The sequence below is a fragment of the Callospermophilus lateralis genome, chromosome 1, assembly GCF_048772815.1.
Source record: "Callospermophilus lateralis isolate mCalLat2 chromosome 1, mCalLat2.hap1, whole genome shotgun sequence".
NCBI classification, from domain to species: Eukaryota; Metazoa; Chordata; class Mammalia; order Rodentia; family Sciuridae; genus Callospermophilus; species Callospermophilus lateralis.
Window position 1 is genome coordinate 57799964 of NC_135305.1, and position 22476 is coordinate 57822439.

Consider the following 22476-nt stretch of genomic DNA (forward strand, 5'->3'; position numbering starts at 1 on the left):
AATGAAGGTGAAGAGGTGGTTAAAATGATGTCCGTGCATCTGACTTGGCTGCCTGGGAGGTACCCCCATTTTTCCAGAACTTTTCCATAGCCAAGCAGAACTTATGAGCTACCAAGTCCTATTTTGGCATTTATTGTTGCACTTTCTTTTCCTATGAATTTGTGATTTATAATATAAATGTGGTCTTTGTCTCCATATCCTGGTACAGCTCACCTAAACCCTTTGTAACCTCCTGAGCAATAGGAGTACTAGTCATTTGTTCTAATATTTGTTTCCACAGAACTCCTAGAGGAACCTTATGGTTCCTTGTTGGGGGCTGGTCACCAGAAAGGCCAAACCATAATTAGAAGCTTAGCACTTTAACCTCAACTCCCATCCTCTCGGAAAGGAGAAGGAGCTTGAGATTGAGCTAATAACTGATCATGGCTATGTTAAAAAAATATCCCTGAACTATGGGGTTTGGAAAACTTCCAGGTTGGTGAACATATTCATAGAGTTGGTGATATATGCCCCAACTCTGTGGGGACAGAAGCTTCTGCACTCAGTACCTTCCAGGTCTTTCCTATGTACCTCTTCATCTGGTTGCTCATCTCTGTCCTTTATCATATCCCTTATTATATAAAAATCAGGTAAATGGGTCTCCTTGAGTTCTCTGAGCTGTCCAAGCAAATCTCAGAAAGTGATTTGTGAACCCCATTTGTATTTGATCCATCAGATACACAGTGACAACCTGGGACTTGCAATTGGCAACTGAAGTGGGGATTGGGTTCTTAAACTGTGGGATTTACACTGATTCTAGTTAAGTATCAGAATTAAGTTACATTGTGGGGCTGGGGTTGTGGCTCAGTGGCAGAATATTTGCCTAGCACATGTGAGGCACTGGATTCGATTCTCAGCACTACACTAAAACAAACAAAAAATAAATAATCAAATAAAGTAAAGAAATTGTGTCTAACTACAACTGAAAATATTTTTTTAAAAAAACAATTAAGTTACATTATAGAACTCAGCTGAGAATTTATCCGTGTGAGAAAAAACCACACATCTGGTGTTAGGTGTTGGAAGTATTGAGAGTGATGTGTGTATGTACAGAAAAAAGTTCAATCTTTCCTATATAAAAAGTGATTCTGCTGGGTGTGGTGGAACACACCTTAATCCCAGTGGCTTGGGAGGCGAAGGCAAAAGGATCCTGAGTGCAAAGCTAGCCTCAGCAACATAGCAAAGCCAAAGCTTTTTTTTATTTTGAGACCTTGTCTCAAAATAAAAAGTAAAAAGGGTTGAGGATGTGGCTCAGTGGTTAAGTGCCCCTGGGTTCAATCCCCATACCAAAAAAAAAAAAAAAATAGAAAACTTGATTCTGAGTGTGTTTCTTCTAAGCTCCCTTCACATTAGCCTTTTAGGTAAGTCTTTAAAGCTTCCCCTCTCCCACACAGTCTACAGGATTATGGAAGCTGAAGGCAGGCTAAGAAAACTCTGTTGGAATTTGTTTCTAATTTTACTTTATTTACAGGTAATTTGAAAGTTGTAGTATTCTCCATCTCTTAGTCATGAAGAATATATGAGTCTTGTGCAGTTTTATTTGTTCTCTCTGGAAATCTTGTGGTTTGGAGAGGAGGAAAAGATTTAGACTTAGATAAACTGTCAACTTTCTCCAAACCAAAACATAACCCCTCCTATCTTTCGTTAATTATGAAAAAAAGTATCTCTAATACAGACAGACATGTTTTTTTAAAAAACAAAACAAAACAAAAATCTCCAGAACCAAAATACAGTGGGTTGTATGCTTTACTGAGCTTTTGTGTTGCTATGACTAAAATACCTGACAAGAACAACTTAGAAGAGGGAAAGTTTATTTGGGGCTCAGTTTCAGAGGTCTCAGTCGATAGACAGCTGACTCCATTGCTCTGGGCCCAAGTAAGGCAGCACATCACTGAGGAAGGGCCCAGCAGGGGAAAACATCTCAGCTCACGATTGGATCAGAAAGCAGTGGGTAAGGGGCCACAGAGCAGACACACTCTTCCAGGGCACACCCCTAGTGATCCACCTCCTCCAGCCATGCCCCACTTGCCTACAGTTACTACCTAGTCCATTCATAGTACGATGGACTAATTAGTTACAGTTCTCACAATCCAATAATTTCACATTTCTGCCTTAACATAGGGACTTTTGGGGGGACACCTCATATCCAAAGCATGATATTCTGCCCCTGACCCCCCAAATTTCATGTCTGTCTCGCAATGCAAAATACATTTAGTCCATCTCTAAGAGTTCCATAGTCTTAACAGTGTCAGCATTACTCAAAAGTCCAAGTCCAAAGTCTCCTTCTGAGACTGAAGAAAAATTCTTGAGAGTTAGACTCTGTAAAAATAAGAAACAAGTTACATGTATCCAATATACAGTGTCACAGGGTAAACATTCCAATTCCAAAAAGGAGGAATGGGGGCATGGAAAGAAGGAAGGGGGTCAAAATAAGACTGAAACCCAGCCAGGCAAACAGGTCCCCTAATTCCATATACAGCATCTGGGACACATGAGTAGGAAATGTATTCTCCAAAGGGCTTGGACAGCCCCCACCCCTTTGGTCTTGTCAGTTGCAGCACAAATGTGTTCTCTCTTCTAGCCTGACTCTCCATAGCCAGCAGCTTTTCTTGGTAGACAGTTCATGTTACTGGCATCTCTTAATTCCTGGGGTCTCCATTCCAGCTTGAGATTTACCTTCACAGCTTCATGCATATCTCTCTCAGGGACAGCTTGAAGGGACTCTGACCTGCTACGCTTTGCCTGGCCTCCCAGGCCGGCCTTTGAAATTTCAGTGATAGTCTCCATGACTTTTTACTTTGGCATCCTGCCTTCCTGAAGAACTGGCACCACATTGATGATGCTCTGGTCTATGGTTACAGTGCCCTCTGAGTCCTGTGTGACTCAGTATGAGGCAATAAGTTCCTAGGCTCTCCTGTGCAAGTAGGATGCCCCCATGATCTCTTCTCAAAGGAATCTTCTTTTGTATATCCTGGAGCCTGTAGTGGGCCTGAGATGCTCTTGAGGCATCTTTCTTATTATCTCTGCAAAAAATACTTAGCATCTCTGTAGAAGATTTAATCTCTTCAATAAGCACACTTTCCTTGGACCCAACTCTACATGCACTTTTCTAGCCAAACTGTAAATTTTAAAATCCTTTAGCCCTGTTTTCTGCTCTTGATTCTTGCTGTAAACCAGGCTAAAAGCTGCCAGCAATATCCATGCTACTGACTGAATATTGTGCTGCCTTGAAATTTCCTCTGCCAGATTAGTTAGCCCATCACTTTTAAATTTGGCCTCACACAGTCTCAGGACATGTGAAATATGCAGACAACTTCTTTGCCAGAATATAATATGAGTGGCCTCTAGTTTAATTCCCCTAGAGCCCTCATGAGTACAATCCTCATTCTTGTCAGCATTCTGGTCTTCTGAATTCCCACCAGAATCACCCATTAAACTCCACTTACAACATTTTAAGTATTTTTCAGCTTGTATCTCTCAACTTCTTAAAACTTCTCCCACAAGCCAGCTCCAAAGGGTTCTGAACCACATGGTCAGGTTAGTCACAGCAACCGCTTCCCTTCTTGGTACCAATTTCTGTTTTAGTCAGTGTTCGCATCACTGTGAACAAAATGCTCAACAAGAACAACTGAGAGGATGCAAAGTTTATTTGGGGCTCATGGTTTCAGAGGTCTCAGTCCATAGATGGTCAACTCCATTATGGGGAAAGGGCCAGAGGAAAGCTGCTTAGTTCATGGTGAGGTCAGGAAGCTTGGGGCAGCGGGGGACAAGGGGCTACAGGGAATATGCACCCTTACAGAGTATGCCCTCGGTGACCCACCTCCTCTAACCATGCCACACCTGCCTGCAGTTACCACCCAGTCCATTTACACTAGGATAGACTTGTTAGGCTATAGCTCTTACAATCCAGTCATTTCACATTCCTGTGTCAATACAGGAGCTTTTGAGAGATACCTCATATCCAAATCATAACAATTGTATTTATAACTGCACAAGAGAAATAGCCAGCTTCATCTGCTGTCTTATGTCTTTTCTGCCTGGCTTGTGCCTTATTTTCTGGTATCTTGCAAATGGCAGTACTATGACTTTTAAAAGATACAGCTTAGATAAATGTCATGTTCTTTGGTGACTACAAAGGTATCTGACAGTGTTTGTTCATGGGATATCAGCAGCAGGAGAAATACTAGACTCTGCACTTCCCTCCTTGTCCTTCCAGGGTCCCTTCTTTTCTGAGAACTTCAATCTTGCCCTGGTTGCTTAGACATTGAAAATTACATGTTTTTCTTTCCTTTAATATCCAATGTGTTTTGATCTCTTATTACCCATTATTTTATATTATAAGCTTGTGATTTTTCTTTTCTATCTGATCTTTAGTAACAATTTTGTCTTGATTTGTAAATATAAAGGGAGGTAGACAAGAGGACTCGAGGAACAAGAAGCTGGGAAGAGCAGCCATGTTGGACAGATTGTGAACTGCTTCATAGTTGGGAGACTAGGAGAGCAAGATCCATTGCTGTTTATTTGACTTTCAGTGGGAGTCATTATGTTTAGGAAGTCAAGTGGTTGTGTCGATGTGGTGCTTACTGGCAAAATGTAAGTGGGAGTTGGCAGTTCAGAGTTCTCAGTCTTGTGCACTGAACTATCTGTGTTAGAAATGGAAACCCTTGGAACTACATAGAAACTCAGGTCACAAAGGTCCAGAAGACGAGCTCCAGTGACACAATCAGCACACAGTCCTTATGAGAAAGATCCAGAAAGACCTACTTCATTCAGCCACAGTCTGTCTGAGTCTTCCTCCCCTAGAGTGGCCTATGGCCTATGGACAGCCTGTATTTTATTCTCTCTAGAGTATAAGAAAACCTGGGTGTGGTGGCACATGCCTGTAATCCTAGTGGCTTGGGAGGCTGAGACAGGAGGATCAAAAGTTCAAAGCCAGCCTCAGCAACTTAGCAAGGCCCTAGATAACTTAGCAAGACCTATCTCTAAAACTTTAAAAAAAAAAAGGGGGGGGGGGGCTGGGGATGTTGCTCAGTGGTTAAGCTTACCAATGGATTCAATCCCTAATACAAAATAATTAAAATTAAAATAATGTTAAGTTTATGATCCCAAACAGCAAACACTGAATTACTCTCCCATGGATCTTTTCTGATCTTAAATATTTACTTTGAATCCCTGAACTTTCTAATTAGTTACAAAATGTTGTTTATACAATAGTCTCATTAATCATTTTTATCAGTTGATAGACTCCACCCCAAAACTGCTGAACCAAAACTGATTTCAGTAGCTGTTGACACATACTGACTCATAATACCAAAGATGGATTAGATGTGTTGGCGCCACATAACAACTATTTTTTGAAAATTCAATATTGATATCTATTTTGTTTCCAAGATGAAGTCATTCAATAATGATTATCAAAGCATGAGACTTCAATAACTCCACCTCTTCTCCAGGGATAAGGTTATGTTCATGGGTTGCAAGGGAGAGAACAGAGGATTCCTTTCCAAAATGGCCTTAATCATTGGTTTTTGGTGCAGCAAAACTTTGAAATCTCCTGTATGGGACGGTGGAACATTCAGATACTGAAATTTGGACCCTTTATCTCTTGGCCCTACTGCTCAGAAAGTCTTTAATATCATCCAATACTCCAGGTTAGAAGTGGAAAAAAATGGACAAAAAGGTCTATAATGAAGGTCACAAAGGATCTCAGGCTTAGAATTATTTTACAGAATCGTAGGACAGGGAACTAAGGAATTCCTCTAGTAGAATTAAGGAGACAATCTCTTAGCATCTTGTGGAAAAGCAAGCCCCACAAAACCTGGAAAAATTAAGAGCTTCATTACAGAAATCTGTGCCATGACTATCCATGCTAAGAATGGTCTCCTAAACTTTACAATCACATAGCGTACCGACAGGAGACTTAAAGCACCTGCAATCAACTGGGAGTCACAACTCCTGCCAAGATCCCAGGGCATTATTCTTTCTTCAGAGGTTTTGACAAAAGAAACAAACTCAGTATTCTCTGTTTCTCTTGACCCTGTTATAGTATGTTCTGGCAATTCAACAAAATTAGAAATCTGCCAGACTTCAAAGGATATGAGATTTGACAGTTCGTCAGTTTCTCATAGTCTGTAAGGTTCCAGGGGATTCTGGAGCCATGGGTACCATGTTTTCTTGGCTAAGAAGCAGCTGAAGCTGAGAACACATCACGGCAATCCTGGCCTCCTGCCCACTCCCACTGAGGAGAATCACTCTGACAACTGCAATTCTGCTGAAGCTGCTAAATCACTGCGCACATCTGCTATTTTCATATTGTGCATTCACCGATAAGAACTATATGAGAATGTGTTAAAAGGCAGATAATTCCTGGGAGTCCTCTTCCACCCCTTAAGCTACCCCTGGAACATTAGTTTATCATGTAAGATGGAAGTGAAGCAAAGCCTGTCAGATTGTCTGAAGGCAAAAAATAAAAATGCAGGGAAATTGAATGTCAGAATTCTACTTTCCTACTAATAATGAGTTTATGCTTCTTACAACTCACTGGCCAATCTGTTTTTGTAATATGTATGTTTTATTTATTCTCTTTAGTTATACATGACTGTAGAATAAATTTTGATATATCATATATGCATGGAATATAACTTCCCATTATTGTGATTGTATATGATGTGGAGTTACACTGGTCGTGTATTCAAAAATAAACATAGGAAAGTTATGTCCAGTTTATTCTACTGTCTTTCCCATTCTCCCCATTATGCCTTTCCAATTGGGTAAACCTCTACTCCTCCCTCCCTGCCACCTATTGTGAGTCAGCATCCACATATCAGAGAAAACATTTGGCCTTTGGTTTTTTGAGGTTGGCTTATTTCACTTAGCACAATAACCTCCAATTCCATCCATTTACTGGCAAATGCCATAATTTCATTCTTCTTTATGGCTAAGTAATATTCCATTGTAAATATATACCACATTTTCTTTATCCATTCCTCTATTCAAGGGTATCTAGGTTGGTTTCATAGCTTAGCTATTGTGAATTGAGCTGTTATGAATGTTGATGTGGCCACATCACATAGTATGCTGATTTTAGTCCTTTGGGGAAATGCCGAGGAGTGGGGTAACTGAGTCAAATGGTGGTTCCATTCCAAGTATCATGCAAAATCTCCAAACTGCTTTCCAGAGTGGTTGTACCAATTTGCAGTACCACCAGCAATGCATGAGTGAACTTTCCCCCCACATCTCACCAACATTTATTGTTGCTTGTATTCTTGATAATTGCCATTCTGATTAGAGTAAGATGAAATCTCAGTATAGTTTTGATTTGCATTTCTCTAATTGTAGTGATATTAAACATTTTTTCATGTTTGTTGATCATTTGTATTTCTTTTGTGAAGTGCCTTTTCTGTTCCTTTGCCCATTTATTGATTGGGTTATTTATTTTTTTGGTGTTAAGTGTTTTGAGTTCTTTATACCTCCTGGAGATTAATACTCTATCTGAGGCACAGGTGGCAAAATTTTTCTTGTGAATTTGCTGTGAAGAAGATTTTTAGTTTGATACAATCCCATTTATTGATTCTTGATTTTACCTCTTGTGCTTTAGGAGTCTTGTTGAGGGTGCTGGTTCCTAAGCTGACAGGATGGAAATTTTTGGCCTACTTTTTCTTCTAGTAGGCACAGGGTCTCTTGTCTAATGCCTAGTAGGTCCTTGATGCACTTAGAGTTGAGTTTTGTGCAGGATAAGAGATAGGGGTCTAATTGCATTTTATTACATATGGGTTTCCAGTTTTCCTGGCACCATTTGTTTGAAGAGGCTATCTTTTCTCCAATGTATGTTTTTGGTGCCATTGTGTAGTATGAGATAACTGTATTTATGTGGATTTGTCTCTGTGTCTTCTATTCTGTTATTGGTCTTTATTTATGGTTTGGGGCCAATACCATGCCATTTTTGTTACTAGAGCTTTATAGTATAATTTAAGGTCTTGTATTGTGATGCCTCATGGTTTACTCTCCTTGTTGAGAATTGCTTTGTCTATTTGGGGTCTCTTATTTTTTCAAATGAATTTCAATAACTGCTTTTTCTGTTTCTATGAAGACCATCATCAGACCCTTAATAGAAATTGCATTAAATCTCTGTAGAGCTTCTGTTAGTAGGGCCATTTTGACAATATTAATTCTGCTTATCCAAGAGCATAGGACCATTGTCAAAGGTCTTCTTTAATTTCTTCCTTTAGCATTCTGTAGTTTTTATTGTAGAGTTTTTTTCACCTCTTTTGTTAGAGTGATTCCCAAATATTTTATTTTCTTTGAGGCTATTGTGAATGGGATAGTTTTCCTAATTTCTCTTTCAGTTGATTCATCACTGATGTATAAGAATGCAATTGATTTATAGGTGTTGATTATAGTCTGTTACTTTGCTGAATCATTTATGACTGGTGAAGTTTTTGGGTCTTCTAAATATGTAATCATGTGTCAGCAAATAGGGATAGTTTGAGTTCTTTTTTTCCTATTTGTATCCCTTTAATTTCTTTCTTCTAATTGCTCTGGATGGAATTTCCACGACTATATTGAATAGAAGTGGTGAAAGAGGGCATCCATGTCTTGTTCCAGGTTTTAGCAAAAATGCTTTCAATTTTTCTCCATTTAGAATGATGTTGGTCCTGGGTTTGCCCTGTATAGATTTTATAATGTTGAGGTATGTTCCTACTATCCCTAAATTTCTAGTGTTTTGCACATAAATGGATACTGTATTTTATCAAAGTTTTTTTCTACATCTGTGAGATAATCATGTGATTCTAGTCTTTCAGTCTATTGGTGTGATGAATTGTGTTTATTGATTTTTGTATGTTGAACCAACCTGCATCCCTTCCTATCTGTTTTTGATCCCTCTTCTATGTGACATACCTGGAATTTGCTCATTTGCCTAACCTGACATGGGAAGAGTGCCCTTGGCACGTCTTAAAGAGCTATAATTCATCATGTTATGTTTCCTAATAATATTCTCCATCAATTCAGTTTAATTTTGTTTGTTACATTTTCTCCATCCTAAAGCCCTGATTCATCATGTTGAAGGTCATGCTCCTAGGTCTTAAAGAGGCAGACAGGATGGTTCTAGGATCTCTCTGGGTCCACTGTTGACAGACAAAAGCCAGCATTTATATAGAGTGCTATTTCTGCTAAGGGATTTTATAATACATGTGTTCTCTCCATCTTCAAATAACCCCGTGGGATACATAGGTTTTGTTTTTATTCTCCTCTTCAAGATGAAGAACTTTAAGGTCAAATGACTTAAGTACACAGATACAACTTCAGATTCTAGGTCGTGTACTTTTCTCCCAGACTTAATTTGATCATTATTTATTCTATTAAGTTCCCAAATGGAGTGATGGAGAGGGAGGTCAAAGAAGTCATCAAACAATGATCGATGGGCTCATTGTTTCTTAGAAAGTCTTAATAGGAGGGTCACAGGAGGAGGCTGTGACTGTTCTTAGAGTAAAAGTTTTGGATTCCCATTTTCTTGAGAAAGTATAAGAAAAAGGAAAAACAAATGTGGTGGCTGACTGCATAAATACAAATCTATCCATTCTTTCAGGCTAATTTTTTAGACTTATATAATTTTCTTCCCTTCTCATCACATAGAGGCTCCTAGGGGAAGTGCCAGGTAATTGGGCCACTGACATTGATTTTTAAAAAATTTATCTTAAGTGGAAAAAAATGCTGCACAATCGCACACACCTGTGATCCCAATGGCTTGGGAGATTGGGGCAAGAGGATTGCAATTTCAAAGCCAGCGTCAGCAACTTAGCAAGGTCCTAAGCAACTTAGCAAGATCCTGTCTCTAAAAAGGCTGGGAGTGTGGCTTAATGGTTGAGTGCCTCTGGGTTCAATCCTTGTTCAAAAAAAAAAAAAAAAAAAAAAAAGGAAAAAAAATCTTGGTTATGCCACAGGCCACAAATACAAAACAAAACAAAAAGCCTAATTGCCCTTTGTCCAACCCTGGCTTATTTTTATTTTAGAGATAAAATATAAAACTTTGTTTTTTCAATAAATTCTAATTACCAAATATAATACAAAGATATTTTGTTTTGATGTATTCCTGGTTATTTTTCCCTTAAATTTTTCTGATATATATCCTCTTTCACTCATTACCCTTTTTTATTCTTTAGTCATCACCCCCATCACATTCTATATTTTAAGTAGAATTCCCTTCTTTTTACCAAATGCCCAGGATCTGTGCCAACATTAATCCATCAAAATTTATCGATAACCAAACGTGTACTATTGAGTAGGTATTCTCAGAGTAAGCAAATGAATAAGATGATATATTTTAGTGTGACAAGAACATATTAGAACTTCTAGAACTTTTATTTAGATTTATTTTTATCATATACATTTGTTCATTTATATGTTTATAATATTTAAAATATTTAAACAGTTTGATATCATTATAATTTACAAAGTACATTAATATAAATTTATTGAAAGTACACTCTCAAAATATTTTTACCATAGTGTTCATGATTTTAAAAATCTGGCAACCAGAGCCACAGGGAAAATTTTGACAAATATTACTAGTTACTATTTATTGACTACCTACTATATGCAAGATACTATTCAATTGTTTTATTCATATTAACTTAGTTAATATCCTCAACAACTCTATGAAGTGGGTGCCTTAGTAGGTATCATGCTATTCCTATGTTTCAGAAGAGAACATCAAGGCCTAGAAAGGTTGAGTGTCTTATTCAGAGACAAAGGACTTCTGGTTGCAGGATTTGAACTCAGGCCAGCAGGCCCTCAGACCTTGCTCTTAACCAACTCTGTACACTGCCCTTGGCAGTTAGTGAACCGAGTGAAATGTAGGACCAGACAATGTTCTGAGGGCCTTCTGCCCTCTATGGGGAATTCATTATCCTCACAAATGTGCTCAGAAGAAATCTCCATTCCCTTTAGACACTCTCCCATCTTGAATAAGTGTAGAGGCCAGGTGTTGGGGCTACAAAAATAAATTGGACATCGATTCTGTCCTCAAAAAGCTACAGTCAATGAAGAAGATAAGATAGTTTCATAAAAATTATAATGGGAGCAGAAAGACTCTGGAAGAGGCATTTCTGCCACATGAGGAATTGGGAATTCTTTATAGAGAAAGCTACATTTCAGCTTTGCCACTGATTTAGCATACACCTTGGACCAATTATTGTGCCTCAGACTTTCCATGGATGAGCTAAAGCTAAAGCTTCTTCCCTCGATCACCCTATAATTTTGTAGAACATTTCATTATGAGAGTATCTTTGGGAATACTCGCTTTGGGTCTTGGCCTTTCCCTTTTTCCCTTTCATTGAGTCCTTTACACATAGAAAAACTGGATGCTCCTGTGATGTTGGGCCTTAGCTAGGCCTTTGTTCAGCCTGGCTTCCTGACAGGGAGGTGGGAGACAGAAGGGGCATCTCGCCAGGAGAGTCCTCAGGCTCCTCTGCAGACTGGGTTTTGTGGCCCAGGCCATGACCATAGCTACCCTCTCCAGTGCCTGGTGGGAAAAACACCATCTTTGGTTGACTGTACCTCTACACTTCATGGGATAGGAGGCCTAAGAAACTGCAGTTTTACATTTAGTTTATAACTTAAAATTGTGAAAGTTGTATTTTTAGCCTTTAAAGCAGCCCAAAATAGCCTTCATTATAAAAATTGGTTCTTGAAAGCATAATATTTTACCAGTTATGAACTGACAAAGGGAAAAAACAAACCAACTTTTCAGTAGAACTAATCAGGACCTAATGAGGCAAACAGTCAACAGAATGTGTCATGAGTATGAACCATGAAATGAGCTTTTTGAAGGCTAAGAACTGCCACCTGTCGAGGTGGTTTAAGTCAGGATGTTGGCGGAAATCATTATTGTGACCATCAACAACTGTGAGTGAAAGTCTCCTCTACATACCCAATATAGGAATGTAGTCAGTAAACCCCCGCACTGTGACTCAGCTCAGAAGACACAGAGAAGAAATGATTTAACTCACTAGGAGCTGTGGAAGTTTTCTTTAACATTATTAATCCAGAGCAAAATTGGCTGATATGGGATGAGAGTCAAACTTGAGAATTTTTGCATTTTCTCTCCATCCTCACTATAAAAGCCTCTGATTTGGAAGAAGCTTAGTGAGCATTTTCCAAGAAAAGAAAATAAATGGCATTGATATATGAATCATTCTGTAGCAGTGGAGCCAGAGTACATAGGATAAATTTATCTGTGGGGGAAAATGAGATTTCATGAGTGATTGCAGACTTAAGTCCTTAACATGACTTGTGTGTCTCTTAAGGAAAATGTGAATTACTAGCGAGGAAAGGTTCTTAGTTCTCGATTTGCCACTTATTTAGCATACACCTTGAACTAATCATTGTGCCTCAGATTTTCCATGGATGAGTATGCTACCATGCATGTATCAAGTTGTGTATGACAAATGATTTAATGCTACCATGCATGTAGCTTATAGTCATTTTATAAGTTATTTAATTTAAAACATTGGAGAAATTGTTTCAAAGGATATTAAGAGCTTTGAAAAGGTATAAAGCAGGATTGGTTTGAATAGACCAAAGACATTGGCAGATGCTGCTGAAGAGGGTTTAATTTCCCTTTAAAGCATCTCTTCTTTCAGTAAATTATTCTTAAAGTTTAAATATTTTTTCTTGCTATCAATTTGCTCTGGTTCCTCAAACTCTATCCATTCTCTAAATAGAAAACAATGTTATCCTGTTCCCTGCAACATTCTTATATTATTAAAACAGACTTCTTAATTTTCTGGAAGACACTTATATAGGATCGACCAACTAGCTGGTAAATTGGTTTGAATAGACCAAAGACATTGGCAGATGCTGCTGAAGAGGGTTTAATTTCCCTTTAAAGCATCTCTTCTTTCAGTAAATTATTCTTAAAGTTTAAATATTTTTTCTTGCTATCAATTTGCTCTGGTTCCTCAAACTCTATCCATTCTCTAAATAGAAAACAATGTTATCCTGTTCCCTGCAACATTCTTATATTATTAAAACAGACTTCTTAATTTTCTGGAAGACACTTATATAGGATCGACCAACTAGCTGGTAATTATTGAGAATTTACCATCTTCTAAACATTATGCTTGTGAGGGGGTATTAAAACTAGCAGAGTTACAGACAGTACCACAAGACTTACTGAATTCTTATTGAAAAGACTGTGAATCTCTGAGTTCAGATTCAAGGCCATTGATTCCAAACATTTGAAGATAGCTTCCCTTCTGTGTCATTCTGGGTGTGCCCCCGAGGCTTTTTTTTTTTTTTTTTTTTTTTTTTAATCTCCAGTGTTACAGACCTGACTAGTAGTTGTTTCCAGTTTTCGTCATCATGTAGTTGCTAGACAAGACAGATTTCCATGAAAGTCATAATGCAAGAATGAGTCAAATACTGTAAGTGCTGAATCAGGTGAAAAAAACCAAGTTTGTATGAGATCACAGTAAGGAATTATTACTGTTTGCTGTTGTGATCAGAAAAAGATGATTTAAGGTTAAATGACCTATATCTTTTGGTTTTTCTGAAAGCATAAGTGATTATTATTGTTGTTGTTGTTATTATTATTATTATGTCATACAAAAATCCCAGTAAGAGTTAACATTTATTTTATTCTTTTTAACGATTTTACATTTTTTAAATTTCCATCTTTTATTGCTCAGATTCTTTTTTTATTGATTTTTTAATATATAACAGCAGAATGCATTACAATTCATATTACACATATAGAGCATATTTTTTCATATCTCTGATTGTATATAAAGTATATTCACACCAATTTGTGTCTTCATACATGACTTTGGATAATGATGTTCATCACATTCCACCATCATTTCTAACCCCATGTCCTCCTTCCACCCCCTGCCCTATCTAGGCTTTGTCTATTCCTCCCATGATGCTCCTCCCTACCCTACAAGGAATCAGACTCCTTATATCAGAGAAAACATTCAGCATTTGTTTTTTGGGGATTGGATAACTTCACTTAGCATTATCTTCTCTAACTCCATCCATTTACCTGCAAATGCCATGATTTTATTCTCTTTTATTGCTGAGTAATATTCCATTGTGTTTAAATGCCACATTTTTTATCCATTTATCTACTGAAGGGCATCTGAGTTGGTTCCATAGTTTAGCTCTTATGAATTGTGCTGCTAATAATTTTACATTTTTAATTAACAAAATTATATTTATTTATGGAATATAACATGACGTTTCAATATATGAATACATTGTGGAATAGCTACACCAAGCTAATTAACATACCCTTCATCTCACATACTCATTATTTCTCACACTTTAAAAAAAATCTACTCTCAGAAATTTTCAAGTATACAATACACTACTATTAACTTTAGTAACCCTGTTTGTTGTACAATAGACCCTTTCCTTCCTAATGGGGAAAAAAAATGTATATCATCCTTGATCACAGGCCAAGTTAACCTTGTCTGTATGGTTCCAATTTAATGTATGTGTTGCTTAAGCAGTAATTAAAATTCATAGAGTGCTTACTATGTGCCAAGCACTAACCAATGTGCTACATATTGTCCCTCAAATAACACTGTATACAATATAAAATTTTATAGATTGCTCAAGAATCTATATTTTGTCAGAAACCATATATGTGTATGTATAATTTCATATCATCTCCACAATCCCTTTTAATATGAATGTTATTTCTGTTTTACCCAATGAGACACCATGGCTTGGAGAGGTGTAATAACCCACACAGTGGCAGAGCCAGGCTTCTGACCCCACTTTGCATGATGCCACAGTCCCAGTCTTGTCTTCTGTGCTAAATTGCTTCTCCTGATAATTGTCCTTCTTCTATGAACTTACTGAAGAACACTGGGTAACTAGTTCTTTCCAATCTTAGAGCTAAAACAAAAGGAACCAGGCATAAGCAGTATGAGAGAAAACCACAGGTGGTTCTACCTCTAGAGTCAGCCTGATGGCCATGAACTGAGCCAGTAGCCCAGGTCTTTGCCTCAGTTTTAAAAGGAAATTAACAGGCAGTCCAATGGACATCCATATTTTTTTATATAAATAAGGACTACTTCACTAGTAATCCTGCACGTTTATTAAAATTTAATAATTATTATAATTTAATACTTTTAGAACTTGAGCTGCTTTAAAATGAGGCAAGACCTTTGGGAATGACTGAGTATGAAGATAGTTCTAATTCTTGAAATTTGGGCAAAGGACTTTTCTTATAAATATTATCTTGAATAGTTGCTGATTTCCAATTTCTACTTGTCTTGACTTATTAATCTTTCTTTGTAATTACTGTTAGTGTTTACCTTTGTGTACCACTTTATTCTTTTTAAACTGCTGGGTTGTAAACTCTTAACTGTTATTTCCACATGGTTTGTTTGTTTGTTTATTTATTTATTTAATTTTTTTTAAAAGAATGTGATTTTTATTCTGAAAATAATGGCAAGCTTTTAACCAGGAAAGCATTCAGATTATATTTATGTTTTTTTCCTACAATTTTTAAATTTTATTAATTTCTAGTTATATGTGACAACAGAATGCAATTCAACTTATATTACACAAAGAGAGCACAATTTTTCATTGTCTCTGATGAACCCAAAGTAGAGTCACACCATTCATGTTTTCGTACACGTATTTAGGGTAATGATGTTCGTCTCATTCCACTGTCTTTCCTTCCCCCATGTCCCCACCTTCCCCTCCCTCTCCTTTGCCCTATCTAAAATTCCTCTATTCCTCCCATGCTCCCTCCCAACCCCCTTTATGAATCTGCATCCTTATTTCAGAGAAGACATTCGGCATTTGTTTTTTGGGATTGACTAACTTCACTTAGCATTATATTCTCCAACTCCATCCATTTACCTGCAAATGCCATGATTTTATTCTCTTTTAACATATTAATATTCCATTGTGTATATATGCCAAATTTTCTTTATCCATTCATCCACTGAAGGGCATCTAGATTGGATTCACAATTTAGCTATTGTGAATTGTGCTGCCATAAACATTGAGGTGGCTGTGTCCCTGTAGCATGCTGTTTTTAAGTCCTTTGGGCATAGACCAAGAAGTGGGATAGCTGGTCAAATGGTGGTGCCATTCCCAGTTTTCCATAGATTCTCCATGCTGCTTTCCAGATTAGTTGCACCAATTTGCAGTCCTACCAGCAGTGTAAGAGTGTGCCCTCTGCCCCACATCCTCACCAACACTTGTTGTTTGTATTCTTAATAGCTGCCATTCTGACAGGACAGGAGTTATTTGCATTTCTCTAATTTCTAGAGATGTTGAACTTTTTTTTTTTTAAATATTTGTTGATTGATTGTTTATCATCTTCTGAGAAGTGTCTGTTCATTTTTTTTGCCTATTTATTGATTGGATTATTTGTGGGTTCTTTTTTTTTTTTTTGGTGTTAAGATTTTGAGTTCTTTATATATCCTGGAGATTAGTGCTCTATTTGATGTGTGTGTGTGCTACAAATTTGTTCCCATTCTGTAGGCTCTCTATTCACCTCACTGTTTCTTTTGCTGAAAAGAAGCTTTTGATTTTGAATCCATCCCATTTATTGATTCTTGATTTTAGTTCTTGTGCTATAAGAGTCTTATTAAGGAAGTAGGGGCCTAATCTGACATGATGGAGATTTGGGCCTACTTTTTCTTCTATTAGGTGCAGGATGTCTGGTTTAATTCCTAGGTCCTTGATGCACTTTGAGTTTTGTGCATGGTGAGAGAGAGGGGTTTAATTTCATTTTATTACATACGGATTTCCAGTTTTTCCAGCACCATTTGTTGACGAGGCTATCTTTTCTCCAAAATATGTTTTTGGCACTTTTGTCTAATATTAGATAACTGTATTTATGTGGGTTTGTCTCTGTGTCCTCTATTCTGTACCACTCTATTCTGGTGCCAATATCATGCCGTTTTTGTTACTATCGCTCTATAGTATAGTTTAAGGTTTGGTATAGTGATGCCACCTGCTTCACTCTTCTAGCTAAGGATTGCTTTAGCTATTCTGGGCCACATGGTCTATTTTTATCACTCAGGTCTCTTTGTTTTTACTGAAAATTAAGAAATACCAAGATAAAAAGAAGAATTCCTAAGTCCTAATGACTTCCAGGTCTTTTTATAGCCCTAGAAATTTCAGATGAATATTTTGTCATTTCAGAATAATGTGAGAGAATAGATATTATTTTCCTAATTAGAAGAGGAAACTGGGGCTCAAGAAAGTGAAGTGACTTGCTAAGTTCTTGGAGGTTATAAATGTTGAAAATGAAATTAAAACTCAAAGAATTCACTTTTTTTCAATTAGCTTCCACTGTCAACCCCAGAGATTAGTTTGCCATCTAATCTCACCTCCTGATGTATCTTCCTCTATTTATTTGACTGAATATAACTCTAATAATTATTTATCATATGAGTCAAACTTCTTCAGAGGTAACTTAAAAAAACTTAATTTTATTAGTAGGATTGAATTAATTACTAAGCTGTCCAACTGATATGTGAATATCTTTTGTTATAAAGAGATTTGGGATGTTATGTTATTTCATTTTGTTTGGGACAATATGGAAACGTTTATATTTGGGAGACTGAAATGTGTACTAAGTAAACTGCCATAGGTAAGATGGCTCTAAATATATACAGTGTATATAACATTTGAATAAAGACTAAGTAAAACAAACAAACACCCTCTAACCTAGGGATTTCTCTTGCAGGCATTCTGCAAAAACTCTGTACTCTTGGAACACTTGGATGTCTCTTATTGTCTCCAGCTGTCAGATGATATTATTAAGACAATAGCCATTTACTGTGTTTGCCTCACATCTCTCAGCATTGCTGGCTGTCCACAGGTATGTGAAGTAGTCAGAGCTCAAACATGTCAAATGGAAGCACTCCAAAGAACCCAGGCAGGGCAGCATTAATGGGCTGGACTCATGGTAGGACTGGTTTTCTTTGCCTTGTCTGGGGTATTCCTTACAGATTTTTTTTTTCCTATCCCCAAACTGGAAATCGCTTTAGGAGTTTATGTACATTAAAGTAGAATTTTCAAAAAGTTAAAAACATAATTCACATAAAAACATAAACATGTATTAAAGATTTATTTAATTCATTAATAAGAGAACTAACAAAATAATAAAGACAGTGAAAACAGCATAAGAACAAACTTGGTATTTATAGGAATTGAAGAAAGAAAGATTGTTGGACTGATTGTCAGGTTAGATGGAAAAGTGGTTAATGGTTAACAAAACAATACAACCATAACCTTGGGGGTATAGTTTCACCAGATAGAAATAACTTGCATCTCTCTTCATTCAAAACATAAAGTGTTAACATCTAATGCTTCCTGAGTTTAACATGTAACTTCCCTGAGTTTGGGCTTTAATCAGTACTAATAGTATGTCAAACAAACGCACGGAAACCCTAGAGATTTCCTCAAGTGGGTCAGTTAAACAATATTCCAGTATGACGTTGAAAAATCATACAATCGTCTTTTGTCTTATTTTTGAGTTTCATAATTTTTCTTGCATCTGTGCAAAAGAAATACATATTCATTGTAAAAAAATTTGACTACATATAAAAGCTTACAGGAAAAAGTAAAAATCCATTGTCCACCATTATATCAACATAACCATTGTTGGCAATTTATACTTATTTTTAATATTTTTTTTAGTTGTAGATAGACCCAATACCTTTATTTTATTTATTTTTATGTGGTGCCAGAGATTGAACCCAGTATCTCATGCATGCTAGGCAAGCGCTCTAACACTGAGCCACAACCCCAGCCCTTATGCTTATTTTTATAGATTTTTTTCTTTGTACAAAGAGGTAGAAACAGTTACAAACAGAAGGTTTGTATTTTGTCTTTTTTTTTTTTAAAGGATCAACTTATACTTTCTAAAACACATTAACCTACTTTCTTTCCTCTTAATATACTATGGTCATATCCCCATATCAAGAACTAGAAGTCTTGGATTCTGGATGAACATGGTAGATTGCATATACAAAAATAATTTTGTTTTGAAACCCCAATACAGCTGCAGATGAAGAGTGAGGGCCCATGTTTATAATAAAAATAGGTCATGAAAAAGAGCAACAAAATTTTGGAAGCTTGAAAATAATAGATGGACAAATTTAGCAGACATGAGAGAGCTTTAAGCCTAAGACAACAGTAAAGAAAGCTGGAGAAAAAAAAATCTGATTTACACAACAATCTTTTAACTTGGAGGCACCTTGTACCTCTGGAACTATGTTAAGAAGGGGTTAAAGTAAGAAAGACCGAGTTAAAAAATTCTTGAGAAGCACACAGTCTTTCAGATTTCCTCCTCTATAGCACACCTCTGGGAAGTTGTCCATCCTACCACAAACAGAAACCTAGAGATCCCTTGCCTTCCCCTCCCTTTCCTTCTCCTTCCACTGGGGATTGAACCTGGGGACACTCTAACATAAAGCTACATCCCCAGCCCTTTTTATTTTACTTTAACACAGGGTCTCATTAAGTTGCCCATGCTGGCCTTGAACTTGCTATCCTTCAGGCAAGATATTTCTTTATAGTGGGGGTGGGGTTGCCCTGTGCATTGTGGGATGTTTAACAGCATCCTTGCCCTCTACTCACTAGGTCAGGAACACCCAACCAGGCTGGGGGGATGTTTGCTTAGCTGTGAGCGGAGGGTACAAAAGTGAAAAGGGGGTTGTAGTGACTGAATGCTGAGTGCAAGACACTCAGGCACTTTTCCCTGAGTGTATCCAGAAATTGGCTACTAGATCTTTTTCTCCAGGCAGACTTGAAGCTTCTTCTCTGGAGGCCCTGGCTAGGCAAGATGAAAGATCTAAAAATACTGACATTGGGGGGTTTTCCAAAAACCAACCATCCTACCACCCTTCACTGACGTTGATGGTGGAGAAGCTCCACACTGTGCACTCAGAGTTTCCAGGCACTTTTTAGCTCTCACTATTAATCATGAACAGACACTCAAGGATTACCAGATTGAGAGGAAAAGACCAAAGCAAACTAACAGGAAAAACTTGAGGGGCTGGGGCAAGTGGCTTGCCTAGCATGTGTGAGGCCCTGAGTTCAATCCCCAGCAACACACACACACACACACACACACACACACACACACACACACAGAGTTAAAAAATATTTAAATCTTTTTAAAAAATCCTCAGGTATTGCAAGGTTATTAGCAACTTCGCTCTCTTCTGTTGTGTACACCCACAGACTTTTATTTATACAGTGTCACCCCATTTCTCAAGATGCCTGTATTTAGCAAGGCTACACATTCAGCTTCTGTGTTTTTAGTTTGTATGGTGAGTGGATTAAGAGAGGGATGCTGGAACCTCCTAAATCTTCCACAGCTAATTGTGCAACAATAAAGAGGAGGTGGCAGTAGGGGAGGACATGTGGTAAACCATGACAAAATTAAGCCAGAAAGTTCACAGCAAAATTCTTTTTAATAACATAATTGTTTAGAGAGCTAGGGACACCAGATGTGTTTCTGCTCAGCATCACCTGGTTCTAGAAGCTGGACCAAGGAACCCGCATACTAGCACCACCGAAAACTGACTCTGTTGCTTGAGCAGCGAGAGCTGACAGGGGCTCTCCGTTTCATAGCAAAGGGTCACATGGGCAACGCATAGCTTACTGGGAACTGCCCTGGCTGCAAAACAGGACATATGGGCACAAGCTCTTTAGTGGCTCCACTAACTATGGAAGAAAGTAGCAGGATGAGAAAAGGAAAGGTTCCAATAAGAACAGGAAATTGGGCAGAGGATTGTTTTGTCTTCTTTGGTAAGAAGAAACTGAGGGAAATTTTCTATAAATTGGGATATTCTGTTGCAGCCTGGAAGTTAAAGAATATGTTACTTAAATAAGATGTCACAAACTGCACTGTGCATCAAAGGTCTAAGGGCAGGAAAAGGAACGGGAGTAGATGCTGATTATTTCTGATTATTTCAGAAACCCACTGTAAAGGAATAGTAGGATTTAGTTTTACCATCTGAATTGTTAATTAGATTGTGGGTCAGATAAGTATCCTAATTCAAATGTGGTGACCATTATTTGGGCCAACCTGAGTATATCCCTCAACTCACCTCACTTCATCTCCAGTGGCCCAGCCCAATCTATTCCACTTACATTACTTTAGTGGGCCATAAAATACACCAGTATTTGGTTCATCATTGTATGCAAGGTTTCCCACAAGCCCAGAGGTGAATTTTAAGTGTTTATTTTATATATCTCTTAAAAGGCCAATTTTCCTAAGCAGCCACCTCACCTCCACAGTGAGTCAGTACTGTGACCTCATTATACCCACACTAAAATACCAGGAATACAAACATAGTTCAAATCAGGAGAAAGGCTGGCTGTTGTGGACCTACTTCAGAGGCCTCAGTACTGTTCTGTTACTTAACATTGTCATCCTTGATTCTTATATGATTTGAGGTAGGAGTTAATGATGATTAGAAACAAAGAACAGAGGGGCATGGGAGAAGGGAAAAATTAAAGCGAATCCCTGAACAACAATGACAAAATAATTCTGCAATGCACTTTGATGGAGAAAAAGTAATCTTATCCAAACCCCAGCCAGGGCTGTGGAATTGCATTTCTGCCTGTCAGGGAGGTGTAGGTGATGTGACATAGGTTCATCTGATGCTGTTTACCAACTTGGCTGAGTCTGGTGAGACAGAACACACTCATATGCAATAAGTCACATGAAACAGTTTATTATAAGCAGGTAGCAAGGGGCAATAGAAGCCTAGGATTCATTAAGAGTAGGTCCACTAAGGCTCAGGAGAGCTTCCAGGGGGAATGAAGTCTCCAATACATATTCTATTTGCACCACAGCTGAGTAACTCCAGAAAATAGCCTTCTGTGGGGTTTATATCCTAGGGATAAAATGACACACTGAGCAGAAACACTAGAGACACATCACTACAAGGGGGACTGGAACAGAACCCAGGTTGCTCTAGCCAGTACTCCATCTCAGGATGTTGTGCTCCCATCACAGCCTACAGTTATTCTTGAAAACTGTGAGCAAGAAAATGAAGAGAACTGGGTGGATACAAAGTTAGCAGGAGAACTCTCCTGCAGGTATCACAGATCTGAGGAGGTAATTGAACCAGGCCACAAAACCCTGCTGCTCTTGCCTGAGGCATTTCTCTCCACCTCATGGTAATATGATGAAACAGTGTATCACAAACATTATCAGAAATGTCTCCAGAGCTTTGATAACACTAGGGGATTAGAGTTAACAATACTTTTCGATTGTCTGTTTTTAATTAATCTTATTTACAGATGGGGAAATTAGTAATGGAAAGGTATAGGCACTGGGCAAATGACAATGTTTACTGTAGTGACAACCTAGTCCCATAGACTTACATATAAAGGGACAGAAAGAAGATGTTTGCTGAATCTGGGACTCCCCAGGACAGACCT

General features: G+C 37.8%; 1 protein-coding gene across 1 annotated transcript in view; it reads left to right on the forward strand.

Moving 5' to 3' along the window:
* Fbxl13 (F-box and leucine rich repeat protein 13) overlaps window positions 1-22476 on the forward strand; it is a 203540-nt gene that overhangs the window by 169429 nt on the left and 11635 nt on the right. Inside the window, exon 19 of the mRNA XM_076853668.2 lies at window positions 17759-17893. Coding sequence (XP_076709783.2) covers window positions 17759-17893 — 135 coding nt within the window. The remainder of the gene's footprint in view (window positions 1-17758; window positions 17894-22476) is intronic.